This window comes from Bombus affinis, chromosome 9, assembly GCF_024516045.1.
Source record: "Bombus affinis isolate iyBomAffi1 chromosome 9, iyBomAffi1.2, whole genome shotgun sequence".
NCBI classification, from domain to species: domain Eukaryota; kingdom Metazoa; phylum Arthropoda; class Insecta; order Hymenoptera; family Apidae; genus Bombus; species Bombus affinis.
The window spans coordinates 4029665-4055624 of NC_066352.1; the positions used below are offsets into that span (position 1 = coordinate 4029665).

At 33.1% G+C, this 25960-nt stretch overlaps 1 protein-coding gene and 1 long non-coding RNA gene across 3 annotated transcripts; one reads left to right on the plus strand and one right to left on the minus strand.

Moving 5' to 3' along the window:
* The first annotated feature begins 119 nt into the window (after positions 1 to 119).
* Positions 120 to 25252, plus strand: LOC126920436 (lissencephaly-1 homolog). 2 transcript variants are annotated; one of them, XM_050730790.1, is made up of 7 exons: positions 120 to 265; positions 3643 to 3790; positions 19835 to 19988; positions 20540 to 20746; positions 20983 to 21393; positions 22017 to 22365; positions 23590 to 25252. In XM_050730790.1, exons 2-7 carry the CDS (start codon positions 3753 to 3755, stop codon positions 23661 to 23663), a joined length of 1233 nt encoding a protein of 410 aa, XP_050586747.1. In that variant the 5' UTR covers positions 120 to 265; positions 3643 to 3752; the 3' UTR covers positions 23664 to 25252. The 2 variants fall into 2 exon arrangements, with proteins under 2 accessions (XP_050586747.1, XP_050586748.1); XM_050730791.1 differs by lacking the exon at positions 120 to 265 and adding an exon at positions 2063 to 2277.
* On the minus strand, positions 16847 to 19084 carry LOC126920440 (uncharacterized). Its single transcript, XR_007711961.1, has 2 exons — positions 18932 to 19084; positions 16847 to 17246 (listed from the first exon to the last, which is right to left on the minus strand). It is a non-coding gene; the product is annotated as an uncharacterized LOC126920440 (long non-coding RNA).
* Positions 25253 to 25960: the final 708 nt, after the last annotated feature.

Here is a 25960-nt window from a genome sequence, read left to right on the forward strand (position 1 = left end):
GAGAACGCGCAGACTATTTGTATAAGTCTATGGTCGAAACGTAGTTCTTTCACATTAGTGAGTTCCTTCGGAGAGCGAAAAAGATTAGTGACATCGATACTTGGCGCATGCGTTAGAAAGGAAGACTTTCGCAGGCGCCACCTTGTGAGACAGTCCTATCGCAGAAGTTATTTCGAGTAGTTCTTCGGTGGTTGTGTTAGTCCGGTTTTCCCGTGATTTTTTCCGATCTCAAAGGATCCCGGTTACTGCTACTCCGTTAAAAAGAGTGAGTATCGGCCTCCAAGTACGCGGACTTTTATTCTCACGTTGCATTCGTTAGTTAGCACGTTGATCTGACTGTAAAATATACTGCAACCAGACGTGACAGGTTCTAGCAAAATGGCCGTGCACGATTTACAACAAACGGTTGTTCCGCGTTCGCCCGATGATCTTCTAGCAGCGCTTTCTGACCGACGTGACATTGCCTGACAGTGTACACTCGATCAAATACCAGTTAAGATACCGGTTGATGATTTTCGGCCAGTCATCCAACCATGTTCCACACATATTCAACATACATGTTGCACGTCACTTCGAATTGATTTTTTCGCGAATGACCGTTTGCGTCGTGCGGTGGTACAACCGCTTTGCCGCAACTCGCGAGCCAGTCTACTAAAACGTTTGTACCGAATTTCAGTTTTTTTTCCAGTCTCGAGCATTATCTTATCTGTCAGCTACCAAACAATGAGAAATGATCAGATTACATCTTTTGACAGACGTTGTTTGTGCGAGTTGCTGTCGACTCAGCGATCAGCTGTCGAGTCTGTCAGCGAACTGAATTCCTTCTGATGTTCTTATATCTTCGGAATATTATAACATGGATTATTTGATTAGTCCTCGTCGCGGGCTTATATCTCTTAAGGTTATGCGAATTTTTTCATGAAAATTAGCATTGTTGTCAAACGAGTCTTGAATTTGTCCTATTCGTACGCGCGTAAACGAGTCACGGTAATGTTTGAAGCAGTGAACGATTTCGATCAACTCGTTGTGCCAACATGTAAGGAGATTAGAGTCGAGAGAAGCGAAGCCACAGGTAGATTCACGGTGCACGGGGTCGAGAAGGCCAAGAGTCGCTCACCCGTAGTGATGATCCCGGAAATAGTCGTTGCAAAAATTCATTGGTCATTAATATCACATACAAATGCGCCTTAGCAAAATCGCGAATTAGAAAGCAACTCGATGGTTTAATCATTACCGTCTGAAATAATATCTGTGTTTTACTTCATGTTTTTCTGTGAAAATTTTCTACGAGTTTGAGTTTCTTCCTTTTATTAAACATGGTTTTCTGCTCAGAGATATAATTTCATCGAGTACATCTACATCTAATATCTACATCTAACCCAATTCGTAATAAAACACTTTCGAAAAGTGGGGTTGTATCTAGTCGAAGTGGCGTCAATACAAGACGTATCAATACCATTGTTGATATTATTAAAAGAGATTTCGTTGATTGATTGAACAATTCTATTATAGTGTATATTAACGTGATTGGCCATAGCGAATTAAAGCAGGCCGTGATGAATATTTGAATGCACCGTAAGGTGAAATACACGGCAACGAGGGTGGGCGGACAGCCGGTTTATCGATTACGGCGCATCGCGCCGATAAGCATCGTCATAAAGCGTCGCGACGACGCAGCGAGCTTTCTCGATTGTCAAGGTCTTTCCTTTTAAAGTATTTGTTCCCACGACACGTTTCTTTGCGTACGAAAGACAATCAGGAAGATTGTTTGAAGAGAGTGTTTTTTGATCGTTGGGTCAGACTCGAACATTACCGGGGAAAGATGGCCGCTCTCGATTCGTTCATTCTAATTGGCTGATTTCGTTTCGTATTCGCCAATTACAGTAGACTTTTGTGACCGCCGTTCAATCATCGTCGTCCAATTGCGTTCCTGTTTATTTGGTCGTGACCCGCGTGTTTTGCCAAATGTTATGTCATTCCACGGATCGCATCGCGAGGGTGGGTTTGGCAGGGGCTAAGGAATATAATCAATATTCTGGTCCTTGCTGTTTCTAGTTGAATAAAGTGTTGCAATACCATCGAAAACTTTCGTTACAAATAAAATTTCATAATTTCAGTCTTTTATATAGATGATTAGGTTTTATTTAAGGTATTAATTAAGAAAATTTAGTGATGCAAAGTGGACAATATACGGATATGTTGATATTTACAAACGTTGTTTACAAATACTACGTTTAAGTATTAACTATGCGATCAGTATAGTTATACAGAAATACCGTACGTATTTAATTCGTTTTCTCTTCTTCTTTGATTTTGTGTAGTGTTCATATAAAATAATTTGATATAAAAATTTAGCATATTGCTAAGGTTATTAGTTGGGTTAGAATACAACTTCTCAAGGAAAATAAATACTTTTATTCTTTGGATGATGTCTGATTTATAACATAAAATAAAGATTTTGAAATGGAAATTTTTTCAAAAACTAAAATTACAATTGTGTGCAAAAATCTTCTACATTGTTCTTAAGTTTAATGTTTCTGACAGTGAAGATCAAAAAAATTAACGAAGTTTCTTGTCGAATCACCTCCTGTTTTACCATCGATGGAAAGTAAAATAAATTATGAAAGTTAGGAGCATGTTATTGTTCCGATTAAGGATTTCAGGACAAACCGCTCTCACACATTCGTCTGAATTTCCTTTCATGCTCGTGTATTTCCTTTCTTTTTCTATTTTTCTTATTAAATAAGAAAATAACTGTTACGCTGGAAGTATTTTAAACGGCAAAGCCTAGTTAAACAGTAACTTTTGTAGGAATACAAAAAATTATGTTATCTTATCGTTTTCTCTCTGAGAAATTGAAATCATATTTGCTCTTCTTTCATTTTTTGTTATTTAATTTATGAAATTGTTAGTAATATTCGTCTTTTCTGGTAACAGCTGTTAATTATCGTTTTGAAATGTTATCTCTTTTTCTCCAAAATCTAATGAAAAACAAAGTATTATTTAATTTTAATCGATCGATTGACCAAGAGGAGGAGATATTGGATTATGATGTTGAAGTATCATTTGCGATTGAGGAATGACAGCACGTGGCAAGATTGTTATGCATGTGAGATCTTCTTTAGACGCAATAACTGTAGCTGTTGAACAAAATGGATATGTCTATTTATTTAGAACTGCACATTTTACTTGTCAATTTCACTAGTTAATTATACTCATAACAAAGAACGAACTAAGAGTCTCTATAATCACAAGTTTGAATCCTTATGTTGTCAACATTGATTATTTACCAATCAAAACAATCTATATAAAAGGAGATCCGGATAAAATTAAGAAAAGGGAAACAGAATTTTATAAGGAAAAATAATCTTATAAATTAAGTGGTCTAAAACAAATATAAAAAGGACATTTTATTACTTTCTCCCGGAATGTAATTCCATTTTAGTCTCTAGCATTCAACGAAAGAATTACTATAATTCTTCTATAAAAATTAGATACTGTGTATCTCAGTCCAATAGACAATTGTTTAATAATAATCTTTGATTTTAGAATATAATGATCGTAATCAAAATTTATAATTTTTAACGTACTCTATTTCCTTAGACATGTGTTAAAAATTAAACTGTCTATTTCCTATTGTAGGCGATGTCGATGGCTGGGTATTAAAGCAACCAGGAGCTGACTGGAGAAAAATCTAGTCGCGCTCATTTGAATCACTGTTGAGTATCAGCCAGTAAACACACGCAAGGATCATGAAAATGGTGCTGTCTCAACGTCAGAGGGAGGAGTTGTAAGTTCCATATTTTCTCATTTATCAAAACCACTAGAAAATCTGATTACATTACGTTACTCTGACTACGTTATTCTGATAACGTTATTCTGATTATATAGAATCAAATAGATCAAATAGAAGAATATCATTTATCTCTACTCGTCTGGGAAGGAGACAGTTCATATAACCGTTCATATAATAGGAATTCATCGACTCTCCACGCTTCCTACGACTTTTTGTTCAAATAGGTAGAACTTTATACTCAGATGCGTAGATTTAATTGACAGGTATTCAATTGACCGAGTATTTACTAATTAAAATTTCGTTTCAATAAACGAAATTCAAATGAATTGATTTCTCGCTGTTATTATTTAAAAATTCTTTAAATTAACGAATGTAATTACAAATATTGTATAAAAAGCAATATCGTTTTTTTTGAAACGAAGTCATCTTCTTTAGAAAATATTTTTTAAATAATTATTAAACATCATTTACATCTTATAAACATCATATATATCATTTGTATATCTACTTATATTTACAATTTTTTATTTTGTAAATTGAAACTTCAAAATTTCTTACATAATAGCTTTTATGTTTTTATTCTTTTCTTTTCTTGATAGCATGATATTAAAATATAATTGAAAATATGCATGGGAAGAAATTTGTTGAACAATCAATCCTTATAAGATCTTAAATTGTTATTATAACTCTGACTGTTCTTGCAATTGAAACGGGATCGAAATTGAACTGTAAAGATGTATTGTTATTGCAAAACATCTACAGGAAAGGAGCACGTTGCGTGAAATTTTTATCGCGCGATTATAGCCGGAGCATGTTTTGTAACACGCAATGCATACTAATTAGTAATGAAGGAGCACTAGCGATGGGTTAGAATATTCTGATAATGAGAGGGACGAGAACGTTTGTTCGATTTTGGGTAACCCTTATCCTTAGAACTAGTTTAGCAAATCGGTTGGAAACCACGATAAACCAATTTATGAAAGACTAAACAGTAGTTGTAGGATTGGAAAGTGTTGAAAAATTCTTGTTTGGATTCAAACACTTTTCCAAATATATGAGGAATTTGATAAAAGCGAATCTAAATGTTTTAATTGTGTATAGTGTTAAATATTTCAATCTGTATTTTAATAATTTTGCATGAATAGAAGTAGATTTAAGAATGTATGTGTTAGTAGTTGATGATTAATAATTTCGAGATGTACATCAATTATTTAAAAATATTTAAATTAAACTTCACAAAATATTTCATTCTGTGTAATATATTCACAACAATTAATACAAAGCTTTAGATAGGTAGATACTTTAAAACATTTGTTTAGACATTGCTTTTATCTTAATAAATCTATAACTTTTCACTTCTTTACCTTTTTTATGAAAGGAACATTATACATATACATTTATTTATTATAAATACACATATACATTTTATTTTAACGAATATATGGATAACAATAAGTCGATCAAGATAAAATGGACAAAAAATAATATGTTACGAACAGTTGTTTGCAAATGAAAGTACATACTATTTACTGAAAGAAACTAAGGTTCGGTAAAGTATACATGTTACGTGTTTCTAGTAAGAATTGTTGTAAGATTTATATGGTAGTAATAACACAGGCAACGCACCAACATGTCAATTGTTACGCACATGTAAGGCGTGCATAATGAGTAGAATCACCGCGAGAACAGGAAAAGATGAAAGGGATTGCAACGTAACGAAATTTTATCCAGTAAGGTCGCATTAATCTCAGTTGAATACGCGAGAACAAAAGACCCTATTGCGTACTAGCCACTTTCCTTTTCTTTCTTTTTTATGGTGATATAGTTTAGGGATTAGATTCAAAACATTACGAATATCGAAATCTGAGATCACTCTGTAAGTATTGCGAAACGTATAACATTTAAGATATCACTGATAAGTATAATTAAAAATGAGACGAATAAAATACAAGTAAATGTTATGTGACGTAGAAAAATAGCAATGGCAGGCGACGGTATTGACTTTATCTTCGTTAAGAATAATCAATTATTAAGATGATAGGATATTTGGGAGGAAATTAGATTATATTATACGATGCGATGTTTTCAGAGAGAGAGAAATGTAGTCTATTAAAAGTATCTTGATAAATTTGTTCCATGAATTCTGATGGAACCATGATGGTTTTTAGGTAATGGATTTTTTAAGAGTGAGATGATGTATTGCTCTTAATATTTTAGTACGATTTTGATGAGAAAGATGGCGATAACAGAGTGATGATGATAACTTAAAAATGTTTTCGTATTTCTTTTCGAGTGCTTGTAAAATATTAAAAATCATACATATTTACCACAGTCTTGTTTCTCTTAATATTATGAATTCTTCGAGAAGAATTTTGAAAAATCTAGTGGCTCCACCTTAATTTTATAGAAGTTTAATTAGCTAATGAGCTTTTGTTTGAACAGCGATTGTAAATACCAGAAAAGTGAATGTCCTTAAGTAGTTAACAGCAATAGCTTAAAGCTACTCTCATTTTGAAAAACAGGCGTGTTTAGTAAAAATATACAGTGGAACGTATGACGAAATAATTTTAGTGAAGTTGTTAGAAAGACTGAGATAATACGGAACTTTTATGAAATTATATAATTTTCATATAAACGTTGGATTAAACTGCATTTGCATATACCTTTCTGGCTGTAGCATCACATGCTAATCATTGGAATTAAGCATAATTAGTTTTATTCTTATCTTGAAATGTTTTGATCCAACGGTTAGAAATTTATATCGAGAAAGCTAAATATACAGATTAAATAAGTGAAACCCAAGTAAGTATGTAAAATGATAAATTGTTTTAGAATTTGAAAACCAAAAAAAGACAACTTAAGTATTATCTCTATCCGTAACTGAAAAAAGTAGTTTATTTAAAAGATATTTACTTTTCACTTTGTTTTCAAAATTCTTAATCGACGAATTTTGAGTTAATTATCGAACTTGTAATAGATATACACGTGAGAAATTATATCGAGCATATAACGATAAAAATAATAATAATGTTAATAGAGTAACGCGAATAATAATTACTGATGGATGAATAAGTAAATTAAAATGTTTATTGTACCTGTGTATTTTCTGTATTTCGATGTACATACGGAAATCAAATATGATGACTGTGTGATGATTTATTCCGTATAATAGGTGTTCATTCGATTCCCGCGAAATGATCTGTAAACATAAATCTGACTCAGGTTCGTTGGGTACACGAATTAACCAGCGTCATCAATCATGAATCACTATACCTCGTATTTCGAAATGGGATAGCAAATGGAATAGAAAGAAACGAGCTCACGATAAAAGAGAAACCCAGCGAAACTACCGTTTTAAACAAATATTTCTGAAGAAATATATTTATCTTTCTTGAAAATGCAAGCTTGCTAAAGATCAAACGAACATAACACACTTCCACGTTGTGTTTCAACGAGAAAACGTTTTTACGCCCTGTGGAAGTATTGTGAAATAATTTTGTAAATGGAAGCAAGTTACTTCAATGAAAAATATCGAGGAGCTTTCTGAGAAGAATTTTTTCTGAGAAGTTAATCTTAAAATAAATTGATTCAATAAAGGAATTGATTAATGTTTAGCCAATTTCAGCGCGTAAAATAAGAGTAAACGTTGCATATATATCATGAAGTTAATATTACTTTCAATCGGAATGTTTTACCTGTCATAATGACGTCATACGTAGTCGATAGGATAGCCATAGTGTATAATAGTGTCATTCATGAACGCGTGATGAGGCGTGTAATATCTTCAAAGTAATGAGCCCGTTTCGAAATTTTTATACCTAGATCCATCTTTTTTTTCAATGATAAAAAAATTAGGGAGAGAATCAAATTAAAGGAACATTGGCAAAAAATTAAGATATCTATATCTGTTTCAAAATTAATGACACTCGTGACAAATTTCTTTGGTTCGAAGATTTTTCTCACCAAATAATGATTAATTTTACACTGCGCGCATCAAATTCTTTTTATGTTTCTCATTCAGTTATCATTACATATTTCGTATATATTGTTCGAAATATTAAGTATCGTATATCATTACTCGATTCGCTGGAACCTTCAGTCTTCCGAAGCCTTACAATTTCAAATACTTCCTCTGAAGTTATTCATCTTCCTCCTTTTTCAGTATGTCATTTTATTCATATACATCTTTCAAAAACCTATACAAATCTCGTTAAAAATGTATAAACTCACGTGTATATATTTTACGACATTCCTTCAACTATCGCCACTTTTTATTCCATTTGCTTATTTTCTTGATGAATGAAAGAGCTAAACTATCGTCGAACTGAAAGTGATTTTCATCGTGTCTGCACGAAACCTTATAACTATCCCCGAGCGATCAATTAATCGGGTTCGTTTGAAACGAAGGGACTGAAATTAGCATGGCAAAAATCAATAAGTCAGCATGACGAAAAACTGTGCGTTTCTATAATTTTCTCCTTGAAGGGGGACTGACGGTCGCGGTCGGTTGTCGCGTCGGGAGCCAAGGGTTGTCGGTGTTCGCGATACAACCCCCCGCCCATCCTTCGCGATGTTATTAATGGGAAAACGGGACAACATCGATCGCGGTGTCGATCGATGCCGACTAATTCCGGTGACGTCAAATCGGTTGTGGATCGGCGCGTGTCGTGTGCGGCAGCTGGCGCAGGAGAGGGCGTCTCTTGAGCACGCGCGAATAGCGGGATCGATAACGCGTCGAACCGGTGGACGACGGCTGCCAGCCTGACCCGGGAGAGAAAGAAACGAACGAGCGAGGAAATGCAGAACGACGCAGCCTGATATCCGTTAATAAAGAATGGATTGATACAGTTTGAATTGATACGATCATATCAGTTTGTTTAAGAAATTTTTGAAACAGGCGCTTATGGATAGGTCGCGGATGCTTATGCGAACTTACATTTTTATCCTGGTTAATGAAACGGATCTATACAAAAATTTATTTGTTGCACTTAAATAACAATATATTTATATGTATATTTTATGTCTTTTTTCTATAAAGTTTTCTATAAGTAGATGAGATTTAGTTGGCGAGGAAATGATAAAGTAAAATAGTCGGAAGTGCAAAAGGATGCGGTTGATATTCACGGGCAAAAAACGAATTGGTTATGCATAGATACAGTTGGTCTAGGAAATTTTCTAAATACTTATTAATTGCTTTTTTCCCGTGAAACTGCTAATAAGGTGATCAGAAATGCAAAAGGACGCTGCTGATATTCGCGGACAAAAAAACGAATTGGTTACGCATAGATGGCTAGGAAACTTTTCAAATAGCTATTTTCTCTTTTTGGGCAACTGTTAATAAAGTGGTTAGAAATGAAAACTGACGCGGCTGATATTCGCCGGCAAAAAACGAATCGGTTATGCATAAATACAATTTGTCTAGGAAATTTCTGAAACCTTTTTTTCTTTGTATTTCACGAGGGAATGTTACATAGTAAAGTGATCTGTAAGATTGATGCGCGTGGTTTTAGCTGAACTGAAATGTTTGAAGCAGGGCGATTCATCAACTGATAGTTATTAGTAAATTGACAAGTTATATTAGCGTCAAAAAAGGAAACAAGAATAATAGTGTTGATTTGGCCTAATATGTTACAACTAGAGAGAGTGAAGTGGGATAGGTTCGTAAGGAATTAAGCGAATTTACTCTCTTGCTATTATTTTTAAAGAAAGCAACTTCCTACTGTCGCTTGTGTGTTATTAATTGCGTCTCTCAGGAGGCACGCTGATCGATACCATAAATTGAAATAGCAGAGAAGAAGGATGAAACTACAAGAATTTTCAATTCTTCATATCATCCTCTTGTAATAAATAACCTTACGGAAGTAAGATCGTCTATTTTTATGGAGAAATTCAATGCTAATCATATAGGGGGATAAAAATGAAAGTGTAATTGATCAGTTTGATTGCTGAGAAGCTCGATTATCAACTAGATTCTCTCCTATTCATTTGATTGACCGCCTACAGGTATACATTTTTCTGTTCTCGGAGGTGAAAATACTTCTGATCGTGAGAGGATTTAGATAGCGGTGACTAAGCATCTAAACACCATTCCACAAGAAAATTTTCCTATTCTCTTTCGCACATTTCTGGAACAATACAGGACGCGTGTAAAACGAAAAAGGGATTACATTGTAGTTTAACGAATACATTTTTCTTCATACCTATTTAAAGCTTTATTTTTTTATTGAATTATTCGTTCGTACAAATTGTATATGTCATTATATTATTTGGAACTATTATGTAAATAACTTGGATTTCGCAAGACTATGGAAGAAAAGTGAATCACGAACGAAAATCATGGTTTTACAATTAACAGGCTGAAAATATGGTTGTGGGGATTAAGTAGGTCAGAATGTAGAATCGAAGCATGATATAATATGCAGGGAATGTGTTGCATGCAATGAATGTTATAATTTCGATTGCGAAATAAATTTTTCTCAGTCTTACATCATCAGTGAACGATAGCTTTAGAACAATGACATATTTTTTAAAAAATTGTTAATTTCGAGAAGCCTGCAAAAATGATAAAACAATAACATTTATTGGGGAGTATTATGAATATTGAATAAAATTACTATTTAAAATAAAATTTAAAAGAGCGCCGTTGTAATTCAAAATTGTCGTGAAGCATAACCTAAGAGTTATATTAATCGCGAAAGAAAAAGATGTTTTCGTTGCCAAATAGTTGAGTAATAATTTTCTACGTCAAATCTTCTATTTCCTGAAAAATGTTCTTTTTTTAGTTGCGTCACTCCTCTAGCAAAGCATACGGTAGAAATTGAGCGTTCAATACCGTATAATACGAATAGGAACGCATTTGAATTTGCTTCGGTATTTGTCATCAATTCTATTAGTTGTTGTGAATATTTATACGTACATTAGCCTAACTTGAAAATTCACATAATTTATTTACATGAATATTCAAGTTACTGATCTCGTCATACTTAAAATTTGCCAGTAAATAAATTATATTATTAAATTTCACAAGTTAGAAACGCCATTTGCGACAACGTAGTTATTTGATAATGAGATATACCTATTGATAGTTGATTATAGCTTTTCAACGCACAGACTCGTAATGGACAGGTGCGTTGCGAAAGAACTTTCTTAACGGCATATATGGAGGTACTAAAAAACTTTATTGAAAGCCAAAACGATATTTACAGCAGGTATTGCGAAAGAGATATAGAAGAACAATGCATCGAATGAGTGGTACGCACTGTGGGAAAGTTATGTTAAAATAATATCGACGCTTTGAAGAACGATGGTCTAAAAATAAAAATGATAGAATGTTTGAGGTAGTATGCTGATTGTGAGTGCGAAATTCTCAAGTATCTTCCTCGTTAACATATGAATTGAGACTCTTTCAGTTGCTACTCTATTAGGAATCCATTGACAAATGAACAGTGACGAGTACTATTTATAAAAATTATGTAACTAGACAAATTTCCTGTAACAGATGGTAAATATGTATATCGCTTGTCTTAATTAAATTATCTGTAATAAATATATACTCTTATCATAAACACTTTTAATTTTATGCAAATGAACTATTTTAAATTCTAACAAGATGATGCGAAACCGAAATGATTTCATTTGATTTATTTTTATCTAGCTTAGATATACATATTATTTATATATGCGTTTAGTATGTTAGACAAAGGAGGTCGTTCTATTAATTGTAGTCTTTAGTTTTGCTCTAAAGGAATAATTAAAAAGTTTAAGGTATTTAAAAGTATTTAGTATTACTGAAAAATGTTGATAATAGTAGGAAGTATATGTTGTAATAAACTAACGAATACAACGAACGTTAGCATACTAATTTTATGAATTTATGCGAAAACATGATTATAGGTTTCTCTGATACTGTGAACTTGAACCTGGAATACTTCACTCAATGAATCTATTACCTTAGTTAGATCGAGCTGTGGATACTTTGAGCGAATTAATTTTCTTTCAGTATCAGCAAACATATTCGCGTCAGTTGATTAGGTTTACACAACGTACTAATTTCGCTGCGTATATAAAATTCTGCAAAATATTGTGATTGCAAAGGAATCCTTTTCCTGTTTTCGTTTATTTCAAAATTCTTTCGTTAGTGTTATGTTAAATTATTTTAAAATATTTAAATTAATATGCAAAATGATTGTTGCGTAGAATGAAATTCTTAAGTTCTTAATCGCTTTAATCACTCAGATAGTTAGATAGTGTTAAGAAAACTGACACTGAGTCGTTAAGACATTCAAAATACCTAAAAATGACATGAATTTTGTTAATAAAAGATTACGAAGTCAAGAAAATATCCAGGGTATGATCTAAAAGAAATGAAAAAATTGTATGTAAATATACACGAGTCAAGTTGAATTCATGCTGCAGAAAAATTTCTTAACTGGATAATAGCTCCAATTATGGAACGATAAAAGTCCTGGTTAATAGACAAAACGAAGAAGAAATAATCAAACTGTCCTTTAATTTACATAAATTCTACTACCGGATAATATTATAATTTTACAAATTATAATAGGAACGTTTTCGGAGTAGATCACCGGAAGTTTGAATGACTAAACAGATGCGTCATTATATTAAAGTGCAATAGGATCTTTGGAAAGAATATATAAGACCTGAGGGTGGTAAAGGGTTTCATTGAACATCGCAGGTGGCCACTTAGAGTATATCTACCTCTTACCAGGCTTCGGTGTTTACGATTCGGTGCTCTTTAGAGTCAAGTGAAACTTACGCCTCGTTGTTAAAACGTTCATTGATCCAGTCATGATCGATAACTGAACTTGCTCTTTTTTTTTCTTATTTTGTTTATATTTTGTTCGTAAAAATCGTCTGACCAGGAAATCATTGAAATCTGGGAAACAAGGAAATTGCTACCTAGGAATATTTGACGAGCCACCGTTGGCTAGCTTTCGTCGCAGGAAACGATCGATTTCAACTCGGAATACTTGATGAAGCAGTTCTTTTTTGTTCGAGTTCAAACCGATCATTAATGCAGAAGTTATGAAACAACGAAATTAGTGAGCTAATCATGATTGACGCAAACCAATTATTATCACTAGACTGTGGACTTTCATCTAAACTTATATTTTTATGAATGCAATCAAGTAGACAAATGGAACCTAAGCAATTTGTTTTAACCACTGAATAGATATTATAAGAAGTAGTATACTTCTATATTTTCTATACTTCTGCATATTATATGTATTCTGTGCATTTTTGCACCTTTAATTTTCACATAGGTGTGTAAAAATGCACAGTCTAATGATAATTGGAAAGTTAGCAAGATCAGCAAAATTAATAATTTTTTAATATTTAGTGCATTAAATGTAGGTTCTATCAAAAATTATACAATAATTGTAATTTACTATAAAAATAATATTTAGTATATCATATTCGAATAATTAAAAAATTACTATAAAAATTGCTCTAAAAATGTACAATTTTTCTGTGAATTTCAGTATTTGGTGGCTCTTTCATTAATAATTTTAAGTTAAAAAAAAATAATAATTATTATTGTTTTCTTTGGAATCTACCCATTTAGTTGTTAAAATAAGAAACGATAGAAACTAATGTTTTGTAGGCTAGTGAAATTTACAACTGAATTGGCAAGTGAAATGGAATTTTTAATTTATTTCTTTGAGTTACGGGTAATTACGATATCGCAATTATGCACACGGTTGAACACGGTGTTAAAGGGAAATGAGATTCGCTGGATTCCTTAATGAGACAACAGAGGGTAAAAGAACGTGGAAAAAGGTTTTTAACTGTGCTTTAAGTCGTATAGAACACTCGAGTTGAGTGTATACACGAAAGTTGGGGAAGATCGGCTTGGCTGCAATGAGACCTAGCAATCGATAAAGCTCCTCCCCTTCGCGTTGGTCAACGTTTCTCCCATTCTGTTTCGTTAACCATGTAAGAAAGTGGAAAATAATAGGGGAGAAGGGTGAAAGTGGTATACAACACGATCGATACGAACCACCGTGTAAAAGGGTTTCAAAAGCATTCATTTTTGAAGAGATGTAACAGAGAATTGCAGTCTCGAGAGACGACTTTTTTAACGACGCGTTCCGCGTTCAGCAAAAAGAATCTGTTTCGTGCTGCACGTTATTAGAGTAATAAAAGACAATGATTTTTTTGGTACAAATTCATGTAATATTTTTTATTTTCTTTTAATTGAAATCTTTCTCAGACTTTAATAATAACATTTAGTAACATTTCTTTTACTTTAGAATATTTATAAATGTTATTAATAAATAAACTGTTTTTGTATTAACGCATAATTTTCTTTTTTAATCGAAAACTTACTTTTTTATATAGATTTTTATTTGTTATTATAATTTAAAAGTTACATGATTTGTAATAATTAAAATTAAAATGGGCAATATTAATAATATTCACTCCCTGGTATTCAGCAGTTATTATTACACGATCTCGGAATTATGTCGATTTTACACATAAATGAAACATTGTTTATAGTCTTAGTAAAATTAAAAAAAGAATAAAATCGTGAGACCAGGTTTAAACTTACATTGATAGCCTATGAATGTTTTATGATCGAAACTGCATTAACTTACTTTTTTTATCCTATTAGGTAACATTTTTTTCGAACATCTCTACGTTCATACTATTGTTACAAAATCTACATTATTTATTGTATATTCGGCATCTTAAACCTCACCACAAAATTGCTATAAGTAGTAGGATGGTCGTGACACGAAACAGTGAGTGATTTACAGCAGAAAAGGGTTTTATTCCACTTGATGTGAATTGTTCAATTGAAGAGTTGAGATGATAGTAGACTATGTTACGGCCAGAACTGAAGACTTCCAATGGAAATAAAATACTTTTTTATGTCTATTATCTCATTTACATTATTTGTCACTTGCATGTTATTGATTTTTAGTATTTAACATATTTAGTATTTATAAATCCAGAGAAAGAATAAGTGGTAAAGAATATATTTAGTTAAATTTATTCATTTATTATTTACACTTAACTGTATCTTGTGGCAGCGAAAGACGAGTTATTCAAAATGAAGTTTTTTAAAATGGATGTAAGAGTTAAAATATATCATTGTAATATTTATAAATATTTTTACCATGCAGGATTTATACCTCCTTTCATTAAAAATATTTTTTTTACTATCTCTTTTATCGCTTACGTCTTTTATCATTTCAACTTCACAATTATTCTAAGTAACTTCTTAAGAATCTTTGTTTCAACATCTCGCACGCTCTTGTCTAATGCATTATTTATGGAATAGTTACTTCCGCGACTTCTCTTTGGTATCTTATTCAAAGAAAGAGGATTGTTTACGAAAGTAACAGGCTCGTTCAACTAGAAAACTTTCGTTGATCGATGCAAGAATCACTTTCTAAAAGCTACCTTGTTATTCCGGCTTATATGAAACTATAATTAAAGAGCTGAAATTTACACGTAAATTATAAGTAGCAAGCCGTGCCGATAGATTTTATTGTAGAGAAATTAATCTGCGTTATCTCGCATACTTTTATTTATGTGTGCCCTGTTAAATGTTAATAGCCAATTAATGATACAAACGTGTTGATTATCTGGTAGAACGTATTCCGTGACTACGTTTACTTTATGCATAAGATTGAAGAAGGCTCCGAGTGTGAATAGAAAATGATTTACAAAGAGCATTAGAAACAAAGATAATATTCCATTTTTACTGTAATGGGGTGCCTGGTTAATGTAATTATTGGAGAAAATATTAAGTAAACATGTACATATATCAGTTTTCATGTAATTTGCAATTATTAGATATTATACCATTCAAATTGGTGGAAAAGACGATATTCTTTTTATTTTATTTTAAAGCAAAATTCGTTTGTATTGTTGGTTTGCTAGAAGAGTGACATAACTAAATTTAGAAAATAGAAAGTGATTAATTACTGAATTATTTAGTTATGGATATTTCTTTTCTCTTACAATTTGGCTAATACCTTTTGGATTTTAATCTCATGATAGCTGATTTTTAATTTCGTAACAATAACCACCAGAAAAATTTACATCTTTTGTATCATGCTAATGCAGAAGAATCGTAGATTTTATTCAGTCTAATGTGTAAAATCCAGATAAAGATGAACTTTGTATCGTTATTAAAGGTACGCGGACTTCACAGTATATAATTACATTACTTACGTAATTAGAAATGCTAACAAAGTACTAAATAGTAGATAATATATCATTATTATTCTACCCTACATTTATTCTACTACATTTGGTAATTTGGCAATGAAATATCATTAATTGTACATAATATCAAAATATTTCCAAACTGTTTAAAATTTAATATAAAGATACTCCATAATTATTGATGAAATATATGTACATTGAAAGAGAATTCCTGTCTAAATAAATTCATTAAATTAACCACGCTATTTGTATGAAATGAATTGATTTGAAAAGGGTAAAAACAAATTCAGGCGAAGAATCTAAGCAGTAGAACCGCGTACAGATGCAGTTCTTGTGGTGCGTTCCTGCGATGGGAAACCTTATATCTCGAGTACGCGATACCCGTTGACGGGTGTGTTAAGGTAAATGGAAAAAGAAGAGCAAAAGAGAGTGGAAAGGGATCGTCTTCGCATAAAAGAAGATCACATCGGCTGAGTGACCTCCGATCCTTGAAATTCACGCGAGCATAAAACAACCAGAATCGTTTTGTCTGACCTGTTTCGTGCATAGCAATCTTTGACCCACTAAATCGATCAAAAATCGATCAACATTCTTTCTTCTTCCATATGGCGCATACTGACCCAAGATCGAAAAACCGAGAGGTTCAGGTCGTTAAATAGTTACAAATTTTTATACATAAAAATGAATCCTGATACGTTTATAATAGACTAAAAGTTAGGAAATCAATTTCTTCACCAGAAACTTTTATAAGTAATTATAGAACTAAAAAATAATATAGACGAATGAACTATAGTTGGGTTAATTTTGCTTTTTGCAAATATATAACGTAACTGATTTTTACGAGAAATAACACGACAGATTAAGAAATAAGAAATCTCTAAATAAAAAAATTATTATGTCCAAAAGAATGGGAATCCGGTTGACGAATGAATAATAAGCAAAGCAGTAATTCACTAGTAATATTTATTTCGAAAATATTGGAAAAAGAATTAAATTACGAAGCGTTCTTAATAATTTCAAACCTGCAATTGCTACTTGAGTTACTTAAGGTAAATTCATTGGAAAATAGCTTTAAGGAATCTATAAATAAATAAATTATTTTTGGGTCGTTTAATTCATCTTTTTTAAACCACTGGATTAAATTTCGTTTATGTGGACCATCGTGTGCCGCCTCGAGTGACGGTTCGACGAATGCGTTTTCGCTCACCTGCGTAACTTTCTCTGCTCGAGATTAATCGACGGCCGGGTCCTAAAACAGTTGAATAATTAGTGAAATGGCCATGTCCCGATAATTGGAACGAAGAGCAAAGTGGTTCGCGGCGATAGTAATTTATTACGTCTCGTCTCTCGTTTCGATCAAGTGAAAGGTCTCGGTGGATCGTTGAAAGAGAATCGATCGCGCTTTCCGGCTATTTGCTTTGTTTGCCGGCATTTGAACGGTGCGGAACAAAACTCATGGTGATAATTCGCCACGTACTATCACGTGAAGCAGGTGAACAGAGACGAACGACCGACTTCAGGCCTTTCACCCCGGCATAATTCTGCCCGACTTTCAATCTCTTTCCCACGTACTCAACCTGTGCCCTCTATTGTATCGGCCTACGTTGCGAACTGTTGTTAGTGAAATGTCATTATTGAAAACCATAGCTCGACCACTGACCGTGATACGGTGGTTAGCGCATTTGAGGCGTTAAAATACTTCGAAGATATTAATCTAAGCTATATGGAAATGTTGCACGTAGGAATGGAGTCTGGCTGATATTGTGTATAGGTAATAAGGCTCCTAGAATAGCTACAGCACGGTGTGAATACTGTGAGAGCATTTGTATAATAGGATTCTTTTAGAAAATGTCTTCGATACAACTCGATCTAAAAGTAATTTTCTTTTTAATTAAATACGATAAGTTAAAATTAAATTAATAAAGTTAATCTTTCAATTTGTCAGTAATATCAGATCAAATTGAATAGGAATATTTCGTACATTGGAAAAAGAAAATTTGTCACTGCAAAATTGTTGGCTATGGTTAGGATTTTTCTATTTAAAACTAATTTCCTCTAAAATTATAGATGAATTTAATAGGGATGACAATCTTCTAAAACTGATTTCACGAAGAAGTATCGAGCGATGATTTTTCTGTTATCAAACGACAGTGAAATATTTTTGTGAACTGTTTTTTAATTTTCAATGTCTTTATCGTATATTATCATCTCATTTTTATGAGTATATCTTCATTTATGTTTGTTTACTTTTAATAGCACGAATATGAATCTTTTCTAATATCTTTCAAAATGGAATGTCTATAGTATCTGTCACTTTTTGCATTTATGAAACGTGTTTGCTCTCGCATAACACGATTTCCTACAACGTGTCTTCGATAAACCATGAAACACGTCTTCGTGTTATAACAGGATTACCTGTACTAGTATAGGTCCAAAGAAGAATAAATTATATACATATACACTACTGCTCAAAAGTTTGGAACTACTTAGTAAGACGAGAATATGAATTTTTTAATGAAAAGAAAAGTACAAATAAGACTGATGATACACCAATATTTTAAACTATTGTATACAGTTGTTACTTCATATTTATTTAAAATGATTTATTGCATTATGTCATAGTGGTTCGATTCTTGACAAGATACAGTCGATTCAAAAATTCGAAAAACATTATAGCGAAATTAATTTACTAATAATTATAAAAGATGTAAGTTAATTTACTATCTAACTACTTGCTATTAATTAGTAAAACGACGATATAATAAAATAACAAAAAGGTTTAGTTTAATATTAAGAATAGCGACCTGTATCTGTGAAGCACTGTGTATTGCGAAGGAGGAGCGACGCGTGTAAGTTCGCAGCGTTATTTCACACGTTGAAGCGACGAAGAAAGTTTGTTTCATGAAATGAGGCTAACGGGGAATGTTCAAGTACCTCTGCTACTTCCGTTAATGCAAAGATCTCATCTTCCTTCATCACGACGGGGATTTCAAAGGCGATAACGTTTCATTTGTAAACAAAAACGTGTAATTCAGACACTATACGGATTAACAGATTATTAAATACACATAGAAATCGGTGGTTCAACTTTGATGACTTATATTAGTGACTGAAAGTAGGAAACCTCTTGACATTATTGGTTTACGTAGCAAACAAACACGATAAGATTAAACGTGCAAAGATTAGACTGTGCTCGTTTAATGATTCTAATATCTATTTTATAATATTATGTTTGGGCCAACAGCACTGCTATTTATTAATACAAATTTTTTGATACATAAAAAGAAATTCTTTAAATACTGGAGCGACACACATATTTTTAATGTATTGTTAGTATGTATCATATATTTTGAAATTAATAATATCATAAATAAAAAAATGTCTTTCTTAATGTTTACGTAGCAAGAAGTAAGAACCGTAAATTACACGAAAAGGATATGCAATTAATTTGCAATTTTTTAAATGAATAAATTAAAATAACGATGTTTTGGAATCTTGAGTACTTTGAATTCTCTTATGAAAAGATATATGTGATACTGCCAACAATGTTTATTTAAATCATACATTATTTAATTTTTTGAGTATTGCTTCTTTACGTCAGATACACAGAGTTTAAATATAACTATGTACTAACGTATAAGCAACATGATAGTACGAAACAAATTGCCTTGCATCGATAATTGCTATACAGGAAAAAGTTGTCACACATGCGGTGCTTAATGAATTATGCTTCCTACTTAAAACTGGTTTTGATTACAAGGTTACACACAATATCGGAGGCGGTTGTTGTTAGCTATCTCCGCAATATGTCATACTAAAATTAATCTATTATTTCAGAAATAAGGCGATTGCGGACTATCTAAGCACCAATGGCTATCAAGATGCGCTGGAAGCGTTTAAAAAAGAAGCTGACATGCCGGGGGAAGTAGAAAGAAAATATGGAGGTCTTCTCGAAAAGAAATGGACTTCCGTCATACGTTTGCAGAAGAAGGTAAAAAGATTTTAGTATCTTTTTGCAGTTCTAAAACTGCTAGTTAATAAGTTTTCAAAAGTAGTAAGTAGATTAATAAGTAGATGTAAGAAAGTACATCTAAGAGAAATTACTTGTACAGAGAACAAAGTTTGTAGAGAAGATGTAAATATTTTTTAGCAAATTCTGAATATGTATGAAAGATATTGCAGTATTGGAAGCATTAGTCTTAATATGTATGGAAATATCATTTTCTAAATTTTGTATTCACATTAGAATTTTAACATAGATTCTTAATGTCAAGTTATTCCTTGGACTAATTTTTGTTAAAATAACTCCTATAAGCTAAAGAGATTATAAGAGCGTTCACTTTTGTTGAAAGGTACAAATTGCAGTATTGCTACAATTTGCTGTATTGCTATAGGTGTTGTTGATCTCATTTCAAAGTATTGATTTACTACCTTTGAAATTAATTGCTTTTGTTACAAGTAATTGTAATAAATAGGATAAAAGGCGATGCCATAAAATGAATATGAGTAAATAGTTAATGAAATATTGTTTCAATGTTCTAGGTAATGGAACTAGAATCCAAACTCTCTGAAGCAGAGAAGGAGTTCATCGAAGGAGCACCGACACGTAGCAAACGATCACCATCCGAGTGGATACCAAGGCCACCCGAAAAGTACAGTCTTACTGGACACAGAGCTCCCATAAACAGAGTCATTTTCCACCCGGTTTTTAGTCTTATAGTATCTGCCAGCGAAGATGCCACCATTAAGGTAGGATCACTTACTTTTCAAAGTAGACAGGAATCGTTGAAACTAAATGGCAGATATTTTGAAACGAGTATGTTTTTAATCTAAGAAACGATATTCATGGTAAACGACTTCGGTATACTCGTTTCAAGCCAAGCCAATTGCTTTCAACTTTTTTCCAGCTGTGTTTCCTCTCTGTAAGTTATCCTCCTTTAGTTTTTACTAAAACTGGTTTTCTCATTTGTGTTAATTTTACTTAGGTGTGGGACTTCGAAAGCGGCGAATTTGAAAGAACATTGAAAGGACACACTGACAGCGTACAGGACGTTTCTTTCGATGTCTCTGGGAAACTGTTAGTCTCATGCAGTGCAGACATGTCTATTAAGTTGTGGGACTTTCACCAGTCATTCGCCTGTGTGAAAACCATGCACGGACATGATCACAGTGTCAGCTCTGTCGCATTTGTGCCACAAGGGGATTTCGTAGTGAGCGCCTCTAGGGATAAGACCATCAAAATATGGGAAGTCGCGACAGGGTATTGTGTTAAAACGTTGTCGGGACACAGAGAGTGGGTACGAATGGCCAGAGTCAGCCCCTGCGGGGAACTAATTGCTAGTTGCTCGAATGACCAAACGGTACGGGTTTGGCATGTTGCAACAAAAGAAACGAAGGTACTTTCATACGATTAAATCGTAAACTTATTTTAGAATCTAAGGTTCATTTCTTACGATATAATTTTACTGTGATTTGTAATTCAAAATTGTGCATTTGGTGTAGGGTCTCTTTTCACCTTAAAACAGAGAATTTTTTAAAATATATTTTCTTATGTACTAATTTGTTGATCGTCGGATAGTATTTTGTATTAGAATCTTTATTACCACAAGTGTGCGATAATAAAGCATTATATAACGCAATTAAGTTGATTTTGAGACACTTGGCTACGTAGCGTAATTGTTCTGCCAGGTAAAAAGTAATCAATTAGTAAAAATAGATTAAAAATGAATGTTAAAAACGAGGTATTTTAAATTGAAATTTGATAATAGTAATCCTACGAAGCATTTAAGTGATTTGGATAAGGTTACTATATTATTTTACTGAGTTGTTGTGCAGTAAGCCAGATGTATGTGGTTACATTTTTAGTAGCGTTTTATTAGCAATTATTACTCGTAAAGCTAAATAATTGTATTTACAAAATATCTACAATTTATAGTAATAATAAATTCTAAAGAATTTTAAGCTTCACCAGTGCTTCCATTATTCAATATATCTTTTTAACGAAGATTTCTTGATTTAGGTGGAACTCAGAGACCACGAACACGTAGTGGAATGTATTGCATGGGCACCAGACAGTGCAAGGGCATCGATCAATGCTGCGGCAGGAGCAGACAACAAGGGTGCCCACGAAGGACCTTTCCTCGCATCTGGTTCGCGAGACAAGGTAATTCGTATATGGGACGTCGGTGCCGGTGTTTGTCTCTTTACCCTCTTGGGACACGACAACTGGGTTCGCGGCATCGTCTTCCATCCCGGTGGCAAGTTTATCGTCAGTGCCTCTGACGATAAGACCCTGCGAGTCTGGGACACGCGCAACAAACGGGTAATGAAAACCCTCGAAGCGCACGTCCACTTTTGCACTTCCGTTGGTGAGTATACAATTCGCAAGCAGCCTTCATAGCTTAACAAAACGCATTTACTTGGAAATTTAAGAAGCTACGAAGGTTTACTTAATCATCCAAGAGGTATAGCGGAGTTGCCGATTAAAAAGATTAAGTGATCGTATAACATATTGAATCATTTTTGTTATCTTACGTATGATTAAGTGTTTTGATTACGTAAGTTAAGATATTGTTATTGCATCTCAAGTTTCTTTTTGATCAATCTTTTTAATATATTCTGTATTTTATGTTTGATTATGAAATAGTTCATAAAATTTATGTATATATAATAATAATTTATGTATATAAATAGATGTGTACCTTAAATGGTTAATTGAAGCGTAAATTTAGATTACTTTCTCGAAATGTTTACGGTTATCGAAGATTTTTCTAAATAGCATTATATCCTAATTAATATCAAAATAAATTGAATTGCATATCACAATATGGCCTTGATATAATGTGAGTTTATAGATTATTCGATATATACACCACCGCTGTGCTATTTTTACGATACATTGATCGGAACAATTTATACATCAATTCTACAACAATTTATACAACTACTAGTTGAATGATAAATCTTATGAATTTTTATGTTGCCGTTGCTAAAACTTCGAATGTTTTTACTTCTTTAATCCTGAAACATGATTAATATATTGTCTTATCTATAGTGGTAAAAATAAAACGAATCGATAATTACGTGAATCTAAAAGCGATAAGCTTGCAAAAGTTATTATTTATTTCTCGAAACTGTTGAAACAATGGCCTACATATATTTTAGTATAGTTTAAAATTTTAATAATATTTATTTATTTAAATGCTCTGTTTTTGTAACTTATTCTATATGTGGTGAATTTATTTTGAAATTTCTGTTAATTAGGAAAAAGAATTAAGTTCACAAACTTCGAAGAACTGTCATAGTAATGACAGTCTAATTAAAGGAAAAAACAATTTTTATTTCATATCTTTGACAAAATATCTTATCTCTGAGTAATCATAGTTATGTAGTCTGTTACTCAAATATAAATAGCTCAACTCTGCCATGATATATTGTATGAAAGACACTATATGATAAAATACACTATCTATGTATATAATATAATAATAAATATTCAAAAGAATAAATGTTTAAACTCTTTAAACTGAAAAAAATATTTTTTCAGTAATCTGCATTTATTGATTATTGTATAAACTCCTCCTAAATTGCAGATTTTCACAAAAGCCATCCTTACGTGGTCACCGGTAGTGTCGATCAAACGGTGAAGATTTGGGAGTGCCGCTAGTCACCAAAACATCAGGGTCTCGTTAAACCTTCGTCGAGGAAGAAAGATTTTGGAGAGAAGGCGAACGATGCGCGTCGAATTCGATGAAAAGGGCCGAGAGAGTAAGCTGCTACAAAAAAAAAGTTATCGTACATACTACTATTATTAATATTAATATTATTATACACACATAAACACGTACGATTAAGAGCTCTTTAATTTATAATAAAGTATAATTAGTAATTATTAATATTACATATACGTTTTACGGTAACGAACTGCACGATTCGAGGAGAGTCGGTCGAAATTAACTTTCTTTCATGAGGAGGACATTGCCATAATTTCGTCGACGATGAAAAAGAATAAATAAGAGAAGAAGAAATTCAAGTGTTTCGAATTGACTGACAAAAAATGTACCGACATAACAATGTTGCTTCATCGAAACGATTGGTCGATTGTTTCACAGAAACATTATCCCACTACGAAGCATGTTATAATTGTACATCTGGCTCGTTCGAACGTGTCGTCCTCCTCGATCCATCGACAATGACGAGAATTTCGGCTTGTGTTGCGTCTCTGGAATATAAGAAAAGAACATAGTCGCTCGTTTGCTATGCTGACTTCTCCTCGAGCGTTCTTGACGATGTGACATCGGAAAATGACATCGATACGTATAACAAACAGAGATTCGCGCGCGCGTGCGTATACACGTATTAAAAGAAAAAGGTATAAAGAAAGGTATGCGAGGCGTCATCATTTGTCGTGTACTGTGAGCGTCGATAAAATTGAATCCAGCCTCCGACCGAGTACGTGGCATGTACCTTCGTACAAAAAAGTAAAAAGATACACGATGTAATAATAACAAAATGCGAATGGACGTGCCAAACGGGTGGACAGATTTCAAGTGACGTTGAGAATCGAGTAGCGCCCATTTGGAACGTTTTATTCATACTCCATATTCCGTATGTGTGTACTATTCATACAAGTGGACTATTTCAAATTGTTCCCCTGACAAAAAAGAGTTAAACGAACGAACGAACATCTAATATGATTGGCCGAAGGCGTACCTAATGCGGAAGGAATAATATAGTGTATCGATAAACGAGACGTAGGTTTTCGGCAATGCATGACGTCCAAGCAACGTGCATTATTAACGATAATACTAGAAGCAAGGGACGGCCGAATGGAGCGTGCGATTCGTGAAGAAAATACGAGGAAAATATGTACAAGCATGTATTCGTATGGAAGTACTTGAGCCGCATAATTCGTTGCGTGGGTCCCGAGATACGAGGGGTATTAGTTGTATATTTAGCTCTAAACTACTATTAGCGGTAGTGCAGACGTAACGTAGACAAGAAACATGAGAAAAAAGAAAAGAGAAAAATAGAATCAGGCCACGAGTGTACGATCGATCGGTACAAACACAACACATACCATATATAATATTTACGCAGGTATTCATCGAGACCTCGTATAACGATGCTTAATTGATTAAGGCCGATTTTTCAGACGATATATTCTATTCTCCGCTATTACATTTTTCCTACCATTTTTCCTCCCTCGTCTAAGTAAAAACCCTGTATTCCCCTGTCCATTTGTCCCCCCCCCCCCCCCAAAAAAAACCCTCTCCAAGAGATATATACACACATATATATATATATATATATATATATGGTACTAAATTATTTTGATGAACAATAAAAACAAAAGTTCTCATTCAATTGTTTAAGATGGTTCTGCTGTATTACCTGTGTGTTTCGTCGTCGTTCGTGCATCGTTGTTTGCCATTTTTCGATCCATTGATAATAAAAAACCTTGTAGTAATCACAAATACTGGAAATTCTGTTCTTTTGGGAACAACAGTCCCTATTTGTCTACTATAAAACGGATCGGTGAAATTATGGAAATTCTTCCGTAAGGGCAAGACCAATTGTAATAATTTTATTCGAATCAAACAGCCTCGTTCGTCTGTCGATTTGAAACTTCGTTTACTTTTTCTTTCCCCTGACAGAATTTAATGTAGCACTCTTGTACAAAACGATTCTTTGGAATCGGAGCGTGGCGGGATCGCACGTCTACACGTATGGTGTTCTGAAAAGGCTCGCGTGTAAAACCAGAACAGACACTTCTTTCTTTCTTGTCAACCGACCGACCTCGTGTACCTCGATTTCGTTCGCGAGGCATGTACGATACTCGCAGGTTCCGTAGAGGCGAGCAATGCGTACGATTTAAGTCACGACTCCGCAAGTACATGCATGTCAGTATTTTACATTTATAATATAGAAAGAGAGAAAAAAAAGCTAACACGTACACAAACA